This window comes from Parambassis ranga, unplaced genomic scaffold (assembly GCF_900634625.1).
Source record: "Parambassis ranga unplaced genomic scaffold, fParRan2.1 scaffold_158_arrow_ctg1, whole genome shotgun sequence".
In the NCBI taxonomy this organism is placed as follows: domain Eukaryota; kingdom Metazoa; phylum Chordata; class Actinopteri; family Ambassidae; genus Parambassis; species Parambassis ranga.
In genome coordinates, this window is record NW_021144723.1 from 1 (window position 1) to 13,871 (window position 13,871).

Genomic DNA, 13,871 nt, shown 5'->3' on the forward strand with positions numbered 1-13,871 from the left:
ACCTAGTGAAAATTAGCACATTGTGTGTGTCCCCAGTCTCTAATACAACAGTGTACCATGAAATATAATAATTAAAATCAAATAGAAATGTTTTATTTTTTACATTTTTGTATGACTCTATATTCCATCTCTGATTTAAAGATGTTTTTTTTAATAAATTTATAATACTGTAGTTAAAATATACATTTTAGTCATGTCCCTATGTTTTACCTCAGTCCTGTTACCCTAACACATCCCCCTCTATAAAAAAATTGGAACATTCCACAAGTCACATGGTCAACAGGAAGTTGCATTATCTAGTTCTTCTAAGGAAAATGGGCAGACCAAAAGTAAGGTCTCTCTTTTTCTTTTCTGTATATTTGATGATATTTTAACTGTGGCTGAGACGGTCAATATAAACATTCAGTCCTGTTACCTTGTTTTTTGTTAGATGTTAGTTTTTATTTTAAAAAAATACATATTTTTGGTGAATTAGTAGATGTGCTAGATGTCCTCATGCTGCTAGCATGGACGCCATATTGCTATATTTCATGTTTTAGCTAATTCTTTGCTAAAAAACTCAGTCCTGTTACTTTCAGAGTCCTGTTACTCACTATATCAGTAACAGGACTGTGTTACTGTAACAGAGTGAGTATCCCCCTTTATTTAATTGATTTTTTTAAGGTTTATATCAGTTTTTTGATACTGTTGACCTGAATACTAAGGCTGGGGACACAATACATGACTTCCCCAGTATTCAGTAATGTGACAATTTGTTGTTTGCTAACCACCAACAAACTCAAAGAAGAAGATCAGGAAGAATTAGGAAGAAAAAACTGGTTTGGATCAAATCATGGAGGAGTCGGTTGTTATTTTAATATTCCTGCTACTTCCCGTCATCTTCTGGCACTAGTTCCCATGTCACACCCTCTCTTTTTCATTGACATGAAATGTTTGCAGTTGGGTTGGTGAACAGTTCACACTACACCACTGTAGTGTAACCCAAACCCTAACCTGACAGGGAATTAAGGGTGAAATCAGACAAAAAAAAACTGTGTAGTGTGTCCCCAGCTTAAGTTAGTAAGCTTTAGTTTACACATAAGGTCAGTTTGACAATATAAATGCTATTCTTACAGGGAAAAAATCCACCATTAACTGCTGCAGAAAAGCAGCGGCGCTATCGTGCACGACGTGATGCAGACCCAGGGAGGCGACAAAAATATTTACAGAAAGAACATGACAAGTACAGGAGTGACATAGAGTCAGGCAAGAAGAAAAGAATCTATAATGTCAGTGAGAGGGAAAAGCGCAGACGACGCAGAAAGTGGAGGGAGACTTATCATAGGTTAAAAGCAAGAAAAGAAGCTCAAGAACTCATCATTACACCTCCAGACACCCCCCAAGTATCACCAGTTGACCCTGCAGATCCACAGCCAAGAATTTCCAGGTCCAATATTAGTTTCTGAACACAGCTCCTGTCACATTATGTGTATGGTTTGGCAAGTGTATTTGTCAAATGTGTAATAATTAAATATACAATGCACTCTCATTAAATTGTTAACATTTAATGTTTTTCTCATGATGGGTTTTAGGCAGCAAAATGAAGGGAGGAGAAGAAGCAGAAAAAAAATTAAAAAGCTTAAGGAACAAATTCAAGAACTGCAGATGCTTCTGAAAAAACAAGTTCGAAAAACAGAAAAGTACAAGAAACAAACCCAGCGCATGAAAAAGAATAATCCATCTCCACGTAAAAAGGTTAAGAAACAGATGAGACAGCTTCCTCGTGAAGCTATTCAGAAGACCCTTTTGTTTCATGAGGCTCTTGTACAGGACATCCGAAATAAGTACACAAAAGCACAGGGGGAGAAGGAAAGGCAAATCATCGCAAAGATAGTAACAGGAAAAGTTTTGAAAAAGTACAGACTACAGCGTTTTGCTTTAAACTCATTGGGCTTTTCAAAGAAAAGATGGAACCATGAGAAGGAGGGGAGGTTTAACTTCACCTATGATCGGAAGCGAAACAACAGGATTGCAGCTGGTCTAATAGAGAGGGTGAGAGATTTCTATTTAAGAGATGATGTGAGTCGCATCACAACTGGGAAGAAGCAGACCATCACTCAAAAGAAAAACAGAAAACAAAAACGTTTCCTGTCTGATACGATGAAAAATTTGCACAGGAAGTTTCTGGCAGAAGATAAAAGCTCCATTTCCTACTCCCTCTTTTGTTTGCTCCGACCTTTTTGGGTTTCTCATCCAACTCTGAGTGATCGGGACACATGCATGTGCAAGATGCATGAGAATCTGGGCTTTCTTGTGCAGAAGCTGCACCAGTTGAAAGTGATCAACACAGTCAACCTGGATGATCTTGTGAAAGCCATCACATGTGACACACACAGTATTGAGTGCATGTATGGACAGTGCGCTGAGTGCAAAGATCTTTCCTGCCCAGTGTCCAGCCAGTATAATCCACAGAGTCAAGTGTCTTATCTCCAGTGGGCAATTGTGGATAAGGAGCACAAGAATGACCCCAATGGCAAAACATCTAAAATCACAATCAAAAAAGAGCTACTTGGCACACAAGAAGAACTACTGGAACAGATGAATCTTCTTCTGCATAGATTTAAACGACACATGTTCAACATCAACAACCAGTTTTCCCATTACAGGGCACTGAGGCATGGCTTGAAAGCACATGAATGCTTAATTCATGTTGATTTTTCTGAGAATTACCTCTGCAAGTACAGCACAGAAATTCAAGCAGTGCACTTTGGAGCATCCCACCAGCAGGCAACACTGCACACAGGTGTGCTTTATATGCATGCAATGCCTCAGCCAATGTCCTTCTGTACAGTGTCACCTTCAAGACAAAAAGGCCCACCAGCTATCTGGCAGTATTTGTCACCAGTGCTTGATTACCTACAAAGTGCACATCCAGAGGTCTCTACTATCCACTTTTACAGTGATGGCCCTTGTACTCAGTACAAACAGCGTGGAAATTTTTTCCTGTTTTGCACTGAGCTGTTCAGAAGAGGATTCGCTGCTGGCACATGGAACTTCTTTGAAGCAAGCCATGGGAAGGGTGCCCCAGATGGTGTGGGAGGGGCACTGAAGAGAAGGGCTGACAGTCTGGTCAGCAAAGGGACAGATATTCCTGATGCTGCAGAGCTGTTTTCTGCGTTGCAAAAGACAGACACAACAATAAAGTTGTTTTTTGTCAAAGAGGAAGCTGTTGAAAAAGCAGTTTCAATGATGCCCAACAACGTGCCACCAATTCCATCAACCATGAGAATGCATCAGGCAGTAACCCTAACTCATGGCAAACTAATGTACAGGGATGTCAGCTGTTTGTGCTCAGAAACACAAAATCTTAAGTGTGAATGTTTCAACACAAAGCATTTCGTGTTCAATCAGCAGGCAGCTCCTGGAACTCTCACAGACACAGAAGTCCTATGGCAAAACCCTGATGTTGTAGGAAAATGGTGTGTCCTGAAATATGAAGGTGACCTTTACCCTGGGATCATCATGGACACAAGTGAAACACACATACAAGTGCGTTGCATGCAGAAAATTGGAGTGAACAGATTTTTCTGGCCAGCGCGGGAAGACATTATGTGGTACCTCTTTGAGGACATTGTATCTCTCATCCCTCCCACAAAACCAGTCACTGGTCGACACATGGAAATTGAAAAAGAAGTGTGGGCAAAACTACAGAAGTTTTCTTAAAAAAAGGTTAGACTAAGAAGTTTGTTGTCATGACTTTTACCTGGACCACTATTTGATAGTTGCTGCATCCTGACCAAAAATGTTTTTAACTTGTAGGCAATGGAAGGATCTTAAGACTTCTTCTTCTTTTGCAGAAGAGAACAATAGTAGAACATCTACCAACAGCTTTCTGCAGAAAGGAGCAACACACTATCTGTCCCACCATCCCACCATCTTATGATCACACTTTTTACTCTATCTTTCTTTAATTCCTGTTACCTGACTTCATTCCTGTTACACATGTTTTTTCCTGTTACCAGATAGTTTTTTCTAAAAAATCTGTATAACCAGTTCTTTTTAAATGAAATGAATACAGTGTTTTTAAAACAGTTTAATAAATGGCACAATTTTTAAAAAATCAGCAAAGTTGTGTTTGGGGATTTTTTTTTATATTAAAAATTACGTTGTGTTTTGTAAACAAGTACAACTTGGGTCCATACAAAGTTATTTTTTGGCAAAAATATAAATAATTTAACATATGGCCATTCATTTCCTAAAACTGATTGATTATATGAGGGCAAAACAAAAGAGATATTTGAATATGATTTAAAAACAGCTTTTTAAAAGACACTAGAGTTTCCGTAACAGGACTGAGGAAAATGCGTCCATTGTCTGCTTAGATACCTTGTAAAAAAATAAATAAATGTCCCTGAGATGGACCATTATTTATTTTGAATAGTTAAGCATGTTTATTATTAGACTGCGTCTTGAAAAAAGATAAAAAAAAATATTTATTTTGGAAGAATTATCACATGCAAATGGCACCCATTCGGTAGAATGTCCCATTATTAAGCAATGCTTATATTCTCAGTTCACTGTTAAAATGAATGAGCCCTGCTCCATTTAGCACCTGATTAACATGAGCCACAGTACTTTTCCATTAGCAGGCTAGCAGCCCCAGGCTAGCAGCCCCAGGCTAGCAGCCCCAGGCTAGCAGCCCCAGGCTAACAGCCACAAGCTAACAGCCACGCCTGTCTGTACAAACCAGCACGGCACAGACCGTTTGTAAAACACACCATAACCTCCAAAAAGCAGCCAACACCATGAGAAGAGCTTTAAGAGACATTTGTTCCAGAACATTCCATCAACAGAGCTCAGCACATGTTCAACAGGCCAACCATTAGACTCACAGCAGAGCAGGTTATTGGACAAATACACACAGCACATCCACATTATCTCCACACTGCACAATAACACCACTGTATGAAACGTTTTTAAACATGTAGCAACATTATCAGCATGAATATGTTAAGCTAGGAAGCTAACAACGAGCAGGAGGAGCAAACCGCGTCTTACCTCTCGTAAGCTGATGAAGGAGGGTCTGACCGTCAATCGCGCTACACGGTTTTTATATCAAGTCCAAGGGTCCAATCAGATGTCCCCTTCAGTGCCCGTGGACCTGGCTGTCATAGGCCGGACCGTCTGTCAGTCAGGCAAGTGTCGGCCATGTTGGGCTGTGTGCAGCTCACGTAGCAGGTGTAGATACACACACACACACACACACACACAGAGTGCCGACGTTAAATTAAGCTAGCGACGAATAGTAATAATATCATAATATATATAATATGAACCGATCAGTTCTCAGCAGGTTAGACCAAAACTACGGCGGAGGGGGGGGGGGGGGGGGGGGGGGGGGGGGGGGGGGGGGGGGGGGGGGGCGCGTGATGCGCGAGTAGATCGCGAGCTTTTCAGACGATGTTTCCTGACGGAGCTCCGAAGATCTTCAGTAACAGGATGTCCCACTCTGTCCTGGTGGCTCTGTCACTGTGTGTGCATGTAGCAGCAGGAAAGACAGAAGGAGTGAGAGGTCTTACTGTTAGTTGGAGGCCATTAAAACACGCGTGGAATGACGTCAGTTCACGGTCCTGGCGCAGGTGGAGAGGAAGGTGCACTCCTCTTCCTCAGTGATGAAGGTGAGCTGTCTGCTTAGTTTCTCTGATGTGGATTAGCCTGCTAGCTGCTGTCTGCTAACATAAGTCCATCCATCACAGAGCAGCAGTAAAATAAAGCAGGAGCACTTTGTTGTGATGACGTTAATACACTGTAAAAATGGAGGGTTATGTTTACTACATTTATCATCATCCATTTAATATTCTCTGTCCTCACTTGGTGCCCACAGCCTGAGCCATGACACAGACAGGACTAGTGTCCATAAGAGCTCATGGAGACATGTGCAAGATGTTTGTACTGTAAAGTTAATGTAACCACACATTGTCATGTTTTCTTGCTGCTTTCTCTCTGGATGATTTCAGCTGTTCATGCACCATGTTCCATTATATAGACACAGCTGCTGTGTGTGTGTAACAGTTAGAGCAGGTGGATCATTCTGACCTGGTTATTAAACAGTAGTAGAAAGCAGCTGTAGAGCCATAACAGTGTGGACACTGACATCAACACAATGACACATGTGATGAAGCCAGAGCAGCACCAGCTGTGTACAGGTGGAGTTAATATGTTGTGTGAAGGCCTGTGACACTGGGAGGCCTGCTGGCTGGGTTTACTGCTTCTACAGCCTCACAGTAGGAGTGTATACATCTGTAAAGTCATAACCACACTGACATGAGGACCACACAGACATTGTGTTGGATTATTTATTCACTGACACAGATATGATGTAGAAATGCTGGACAGCTGGATGAAAGCTGAATGTTTACAGCCTCATTCAGTGATGATACTTCCAGAAGCCTCCTCCTCCTCCGAGGAGCAGAGCTGGACACTGAGCTGCTGCAGAGCATGTAGCTGTAGCCTTTACACAGGCTCTGTACTGTACTCTGTTAGTGTTCACAGGGAAATGTCATGTGCTCGCATGCTTCTCTTGGTGGTTGTGCATGTGTGCCTCAGAACATTTGGACACATCATCAGTGATGTCATGTCAGTGAAGAGGATCAGTCCTCCAGGTCATGTTCATCACTTCCTGAGCTGCAGTCTGTACATGCAGCTGCCTCACTTCAGCCTGTGGAACATTAGTGATGTTCTGACCCTTTTAGAGGGCCTCAGTGATGTCACACACAGCACAGATGATACAGTCCACTCTGATGATTGTCCAGGTGTGATAATAATCCATCCATCTTCAACCCACTTATCCAGGGCCAGGCTGTGGAGCAGCAGTCTAAGCAGAGACACCCAGACTTCCCTCTCACCAGACACTTCTTCCAGCTCTTCTGGGGGACTCCACAGCTGTTCCCTGACCAGCCGGGAAACACAGTCTGTCCACTGCATCCTGTGTCTCCTCCAGGGTCTGCTCCTAGTGGGACATGCCTGGAACACCTACCCAGGGTAAATACAACAAAAGTTACACACAGGATTCACACATGAGTAAAAATCCAAACATTCCAGAGGTCAAACACTACTGTCTGACCTCTGGAACAGTATAGACAACAGCAGCCATTGGTAATGTTAGTGTGGCTTTAAAGAGAATGAAAGACATTTGTAGTTTTATTGTTGTATGATTAAATGTGCTGTAATATTGCAACAGTGACAGTGAAAGCAATTGGAAATCTCTGTGTCTGCCACTTCCTGTTACTGTGTAGGGATTTCCTATTACTTCCTATGAGCACCTTCAGCTGCCATCAGGTCAAGAAAGGTCACAGAGATGAACATGGTGATTCAATGTGACACAGTACAAGTCCTTATGAGATGTTTACACCTGTAATGATTATGTATAAAGGCCTGTCAGACTGCTTGACCTTTGACCATGTCACCACTGTTTCCTATGAGGGTTCATGTGTAGTAATGAACATGGTGAAACACGCCAACATGAAGACTCCATATAAAAACAGCACAAAGCCTGTATTTGAAACATAGACCAACTTTACACCTGACTGCATGTCTGACCAACATCCAGCCTCTGAGCTGCCTGAGCCATCCCTGTGTTTCTGAGCTGCTACCAAATAAACCACATCCTGTAATGTAATCTATACCTGATGTATGCCAGGTGTGTAGCAGACATGTTACCTCAGGTCTCTCTGTCATACTGCCTCTCAGCTGACTCTGCAGTGGTTCACTGGCTCCTTCAGTGTGGTCTTGCTGTCAGACAGATTGAATTATTATCAGTCATCCAGGTCATTTACATTCAAAAGGCTGAAGTGAGACAACTGTACTTGTAGAGTTTCCTTATAGATGTGTTGCTGCTCCTCCAAGCAGCTTAATCACTTCCTGAGCTGCAGTCTGCACATGCAGCTGCCTCACTTCAGCCTGTGGAACATTAGTGATGTTCTGACCCTTTTAGAGGGCCTCAGTGATGTCACACACAGCACAGATGACACAGTCCACTCTGATGATTGTCCAGGTGTCATAATAATCCATCCATCTTCAACCCACTTATCCAGGGCCAGGTTGTGGAGCAGCAGTCTAAGCAGAGACACCCAGACCTCCCTCTCAGCAGACACTTCTTCCAGCTCTTCTGGGGGACTCCACAGCTGTTCCCTGACCAGCCGGGAAACACAGTCTGTCCACTGCATCCTGTGTCTCCTCCAGGGTCTGCTCCTAGTGGGACATGCCTGGAACACCTACCCAGGGTAAATACAACAAAAGTTACACACAGGATTCACACATGAGTAAAAATCCAAACATTCCAGAGGTCAAACACTACTGAGTGACCTCTGGAACAGTATAGACAACAGCAGTCATTGGTAATGTTAGTGTGGCTTTAAAGAGAATGAAAGACATTTGTAGTTTTATTGTTGTATGATTAAATGTGCTGTAATATTGCAACAGTGACAGTGAAAGCAATTGGAAATCTCTGTGTCTGCCACTTCCTGTTACTGTGTAGGGATTTCCTATTACTTCCTATGAGCACCTTCAGCTGCCATCAGGTCAAGAAAGGTCACAGAGATGAACATGGTGATTCAATGTGACACAGTACAAGTCCTTATGAGATGTTTACACCTGTAATGATTATGTATAAAGGCCTGTCAGACTGCTTGACCTTTGACCATGTCACCACTGTTTCCTATGAGGGTTCATGTGTAGTAATGAACATGGTGAAACACGCCAACATGAAGACTCCATATAAAAACAGCACAAAGCCTGTATTTGAAACATAGACCAACTTTACACCTGACTGCATGTCTGACCAACATCCAGCCTCTGAGCTGCCTGAGCCATCCCTGTGTTTCTGAGCTGCTACCAAATAAACCACATCCTGTAATGTAATCTATACCTGATGTATGCCAGGTGTGTAGCAGACATGTTACCTCAGGTCTCTCTGTCATGCTGCCTCTCAGCTGACTCTGCAGTGGTTCACTGGCTCCTTCAGTGTGGTCTTGCTGTCAGACAGATTGAATTATTATCAGTCATCCAGGTCATTTACATTCAAAAGGCTGAAGTGAGACAACTGTACTTGTAGAGTTTCCTTATAGATGTGTTGCTGCTCCTCCAAGCAGCTTCATCACTTCCTGAGCTGCAGTCTGCACATGCAGCTGCCTCACTTCAGCCTGTGGAACATTAGTGATGTTCTGACCCTTTTAGAGGGCCTCACTGATGTCACACACAGCACAGATGACACAGTCCACTCTGATGATTGTCCAGGTGTCATAATAATCCATCCATCTTCAACCCACTTATCCAGGGCCAGGTTGTGGAGCAGCAGTCTAAGCAGAGACACCCAGACCTCCCTCTCAGCAGACACTTCTTCCAGCTCTTCTGGGGGACTCCACAGCTGTTCCCTGACCAGCCGGGAAACACAGTCTGTCCACTGCATCCTGTGTCTCCTCCAGGGTCTGCTCCTAGTGGGACATGCCTGGAACACCTACCCAGGGTAAATACAACAAAAGTTACACACAGGATTCACACATGAGTAAAAATCCAAACATTCCAGAGGTCAAACACTACTGTCTGACCTCTGGAACAGTATAGACAATAGATTAGATTAGACAATAGACTTCCTATGAGCAGGGTTAGGCGGCTTGCCTGTCATAATGGCAAGTGGCACAGACATGGCGCCTCAATATGTCAGAGGTCTAATCTTTATCTACATGTAACATTTTGAATGAAGGTTCTGTGTGAAAGCATGCCCAAACGGCATGCCTTCAAAGTTTGACAGTGATTTGATGCCTGTGGGGAGGGTTGATCGCAGTTTTTCGGAATTTTTTCGGATACCGTTTGTCCGATCGCTACCAAACCTCAGAGGATAGTAGTCCTGACCGAGCCGGTCGATTTGATGTATAATTTGTAGGGGTGGCTAGCGCTAGTTAGCTGTGTAATGAATTTGGGGCTTTTATTTTGAAAATCAGTGTGTGTCTGTGTAAGTGTGTGTGTGTGCGGGGGTGGGTTGGGGACACTCCCTAATGCATGTTAAAACATGTTTAAGTGTTTTATTTTGAAAATCTGAATGTCAGCCTTTTCCTGTTATTGTGCAGGGTCTTTTATTTTGAAAATCCCTGTTTGTGTGTCTGTGTGTTGGCAGCTGTGTATAGTGTGTGTCTGCATATTTCTGGGTGGCTTGTGTGTAGTTTACCAGGCCTAGTAAGGTGTGTAATGATTTGGAGGCTTTTATTTTGAAAATCAGTGTGTGTGTGTGTGTGTTTGTGTGTGTCTGTGTGCATGTGTGAGTGTAGTTGTGTATGTTCCTGTATGGTTGTGTATGTATGTGTGTGTCTGCCTCTGTATGGATCAATACAGTGTAATTACATTGGGTTGAATGAGCCCAATGCATTGTTAATGGGAGCGGCCATCTTTGGTGATGTCATCAGAGAAGCCTCCAAGTCAGTTGGGGCATCTGTGTAGGTTACCATGGAAACGGCTGCCTCAACCCCCCCAGCCCCCCTTCTGTTGCAGAGGTGTGTGTGTCTGTCTCTGTATGGATCAATACAGTCTAGTTACATTGGGTTGAATGAGCCCAATGCATTGTCAATGGGAGCGGCCATGTTAGGTGATGTCATCAGAGAAGCCTCCAAGTCAGTTAAAGCACCTGTGGAGGTTACCCTGGAAACGGCCCCCTCGGCCCTCCCACCCCCCTCCCTTCTGTTGCAGAGTGAGAGAGCAGAGACTCTGTAGCTGCTTCTGAGAAAACTCAGAGGCAGCTAGAAAAAGCCTCCCAAACAACTTCTTTTTACTGGACAACGAAAAGTCACAGAGAAAAAATTCTTTCACCGTGAGCGCCAGGCACTTGTCTACTAATGCCATTTTCAAATTCATGTGTTTTGATCGACGTATGTGATTTTTCTGGCAGGTTAGAAATGCCTTGCCCATCAGGATTTTCATCTGAAATCTTGGCCAAGTTTAACATGGGAGCGGATGGGAGGAGGGAGTGGCGCTCCCTTCGCTTGAGGGTCACCTGACCAAAAACCGTGGGTCACATGACAAAAAGGGGCGCACCAGCTTGACCGGGACAAAAATCCCTACGTTTTGATAAGATATTTATGTATGTGGAGCACCCGGTGTGGCCACAAATTGAAGTAGTTTACCTTTTTTTTCTGTTTTGGAAAAAACAAGGAAAGTTAGAGTGCGTGACATCATCCCACTCTAGCGGAGAGAGAGAAAAATGTTCCAAACCCACGTCAAAACGTAAACTGCCAAATCTCCTAAACTAAGCAAAATTCAAGCACACATGTATATAGAAAAGATGTAGGTCTACTTGTGCTGATTCCTCTAAACCGAAAATCATGTCTGTAGGTGACAGTATGCCGGCGCTATGTGGACTCAAAGAGACCCCGGTTTTGGGGTTTTTTGCCTTTTTTTCTCGCTCTCTCCATTCACCGTCTATGTCGTTCGCCCACTGGTTTTTCGCGAATAACGCGAAAACCGTACGTCGGAACGGAAAGAAAAGTCATAGCACACCATTCCCGATATGGCCGGACGTTCTGTGAAAGTTTCAGGTCGCTGGCGCGAAAGCTGTAGGACTAGTTACGCGCCGAAAAATTGTCCAGAAGAAGGAGAATAAGAAGAATAAGTATGAGCAATAGTAATAGTGGAACAATGCCCTAGGGCAGAGCCTATTGTAAAGCCTGCGGCTTTACAATAGGCTCTGCCCTAGGGCATTGGCCCACTAACTAGAAAATTTCACAAGAAATTTTGAGTGGGCCAATGCGCGCTCGCCCACACTCTGCTGCCGGTTCGCCCCCCTATAAATGCTTTTGAAAGACACCGCCATCACTGCCACATGTCAGTAAGTCCACTGATGACATTTCATGGTTTTACAGTGTTTCTGATTGGTTTTACATAAGGTTTAATAGGCCCTAAGCTTCTCCATTCATTCTGAATGGGGAAATCCTAAAGATGTGGATGCAACTTAAGCAGCCATAAGGACAAGTTGGGCAAAACAGATGAAAATGAGGACTCAATATGATAAAGTCCAACTACTTCTGAGTTGTCTAAAGTTGAAATGAATATTCTGTGTAGAGGCATGCCAGACTGATAGGCTTCCAAAGTTGACTGGGTTTTGTCAGGGATCTCACCTCAGTGATTTCCCATTATTTCCTATGAGGAGGGTGATGTCAGCTTAAGTGGCTTGCCTGTAAATATGGTAGGTGGTACAGACATGGTGCCTCAATATGTCAGAGGTCTGATGTTTATCTACATTTAGCATTTTGAATGAAGGTTCTGTGTGAAAGCATGCCCAAACGGCATGCCTTCAAAGTTAGGTGTGTTTTCATTCTGACTTGGCTGTTTTCCCTGTATTTCCTATGGGAAGAATTCAGTTTAGTTTTGGGGCGGATTCTCACACACCATCATTCCAATCGCTACCAAAAGTCATAGCACACCATTCCAGACCGAGCCGGTCGATTTGATGTATAACATGTGTGGCTGCACTCAAAACTGCGGAGGAGAGTTACGCGTCAAAGTTTCTGAAAGTGCAGTTATAAGTAAATACTAGAAAATTTCACAAGAAATTTTGAGTGGGCCAATGCGCGCTCGCCCACACTCTGCTGCCGGTTCGCCCCCCTATAAATGCTTTTGGAAGACACCGCCATCACTGCCACATGTCAGTAAGTCCACTGATGACATTTCATGGTTTTCCAGTGTTTCTGATTGGTTTTATATAAGGTTTAATAGGCCCTAAGCTTCTCCATTCATTCTGAATGGGGAAATCCTAAAGATGTGGATGCAACTTTGGCTGCTATTTTATGGAGTTGGGCAAAACAGATGAAGATGAGGACTCAATATGATAAAGTTCAACCTCTTATGAGCAGTTAACAGTTGAAATGAATATTCTGTGTAGAGGCATGCCAGACTGATAAGCGTTCAAAATTGAGTGGGTTTTGTCAGGGATCTCACCTCATTTCCCATTATTTCCTATGAGGAGTGTTGTGTCAGCTTAACTGGCTTGCCTATAAATATGGTAGGTGGTACAGACATGGTGCCTCAATATGTCAGAGGTCTGATGTTTATCTACATTTTACATTTTGAATGAAGGTTCTGCGTGAAAGCATGCCCAAACGGCATGCCTTCAAAGTTAGGTGTGTTTTCATCCTAAGTTGGCTGTTTTCCCTGTATTTCCTATGGGAAGAATTGAGTTTAGTTTTGGGGCCGGTTCTCACACACTGTCTGTTCAATCGCTACCAAAAGTCATAGCACACCATTCCAGACCGAGCCGGTCGATTTGATGTATAACACGTGTGGCTGCACTCAAAACTGCGAGAGGAGTTACGCGTCAAAGTTTCTGAAAGTGCAGTTATAAGTAAATACTAGAAAATTTCACAAGAAATTTTGAGTGGGCCAATGCGCGCTCGCCCACACTCTGCTGCCGGTCCATCCATCCCACTTGCCAAAACCATAACATTTTGATTCAGTAAGATAAAGTCCAACTACTACTGAGTTGTCTAAAGTTGAAATGAATATTCTGTGTAGAGGCATGCCAGACTGATAGACTTCCAAAGTTGGCTGGGTTTTGTCAGGGATCTCACTGATTTTCCATTATTTCCTATGAGGAGGGTTAGGTCAGCTTAACCGGCTTGCCTGTAAATATGGTAGGTGGTACAGACATGGCGCCTCAATATGTCAGAGGTCTAATCTTTATCTACATTTAACATTTTGAATGAAGGTTCTGTGTGAAAGCATGCCCAAACGGCATGCCTTCAAAGTTAGGTGTGTTGTCATCCTAACTTGGCTGTTTTCCCTGTATTTCCTATGGGAAGAATTCAGTTTAGTTCTGGGGGCAGGTTCTCACACACCGTCCAGTCCAATCG

General features: G+C 43.3%; 1 protein-coding gene across 4 annotated transcripts; it reads left to right on the top strand.

Annotated features, from left to right (window-relative positions):
* Positions 1 to 299: 299 nt before the first annotated feature.
* Positions 300 to 4,079, top strand: LOC114429579 (uncharacterized). 4 transcript variants are annotated; one of them, XM_028398313.1, is made up of 3 exons: positions 692 to 1,426; positions 1,572 to 3,708; positions 3,799 to 4,079. In XM_028398313.1, exons 1-2 carry the CDS (start codon positions 1,101 to 1,103, stop codon positions 3,700 to 3,702), a joined length of 2,457 nt encoding a protein of 818 aa, XP_028254114.1. In that variant the 5' UTR covers positions 692 to 1,100; the 3' UTR covers positions 3,703 to 3,708; positions 3,799 to 4,079. The 4 variants fall into 4 exon arrangements, with proteins under 4 accessions (XP_028254115.1, XP_028254114.1, XP_028254113.1 ...); XM_028398312.1 differs by having other exon boundaries at positions 3,837 to 4,079; XM_028398314.1 differs by lacking the exon at positions 692 to 1,426 and adding an exon at positions 300 to 329 and having other exon boundaries at positions 1,572 to 4,079.
* The last annotated feature ends 9,792 nt before the right edge of the window (positions 4,080 to 13,871 follow it).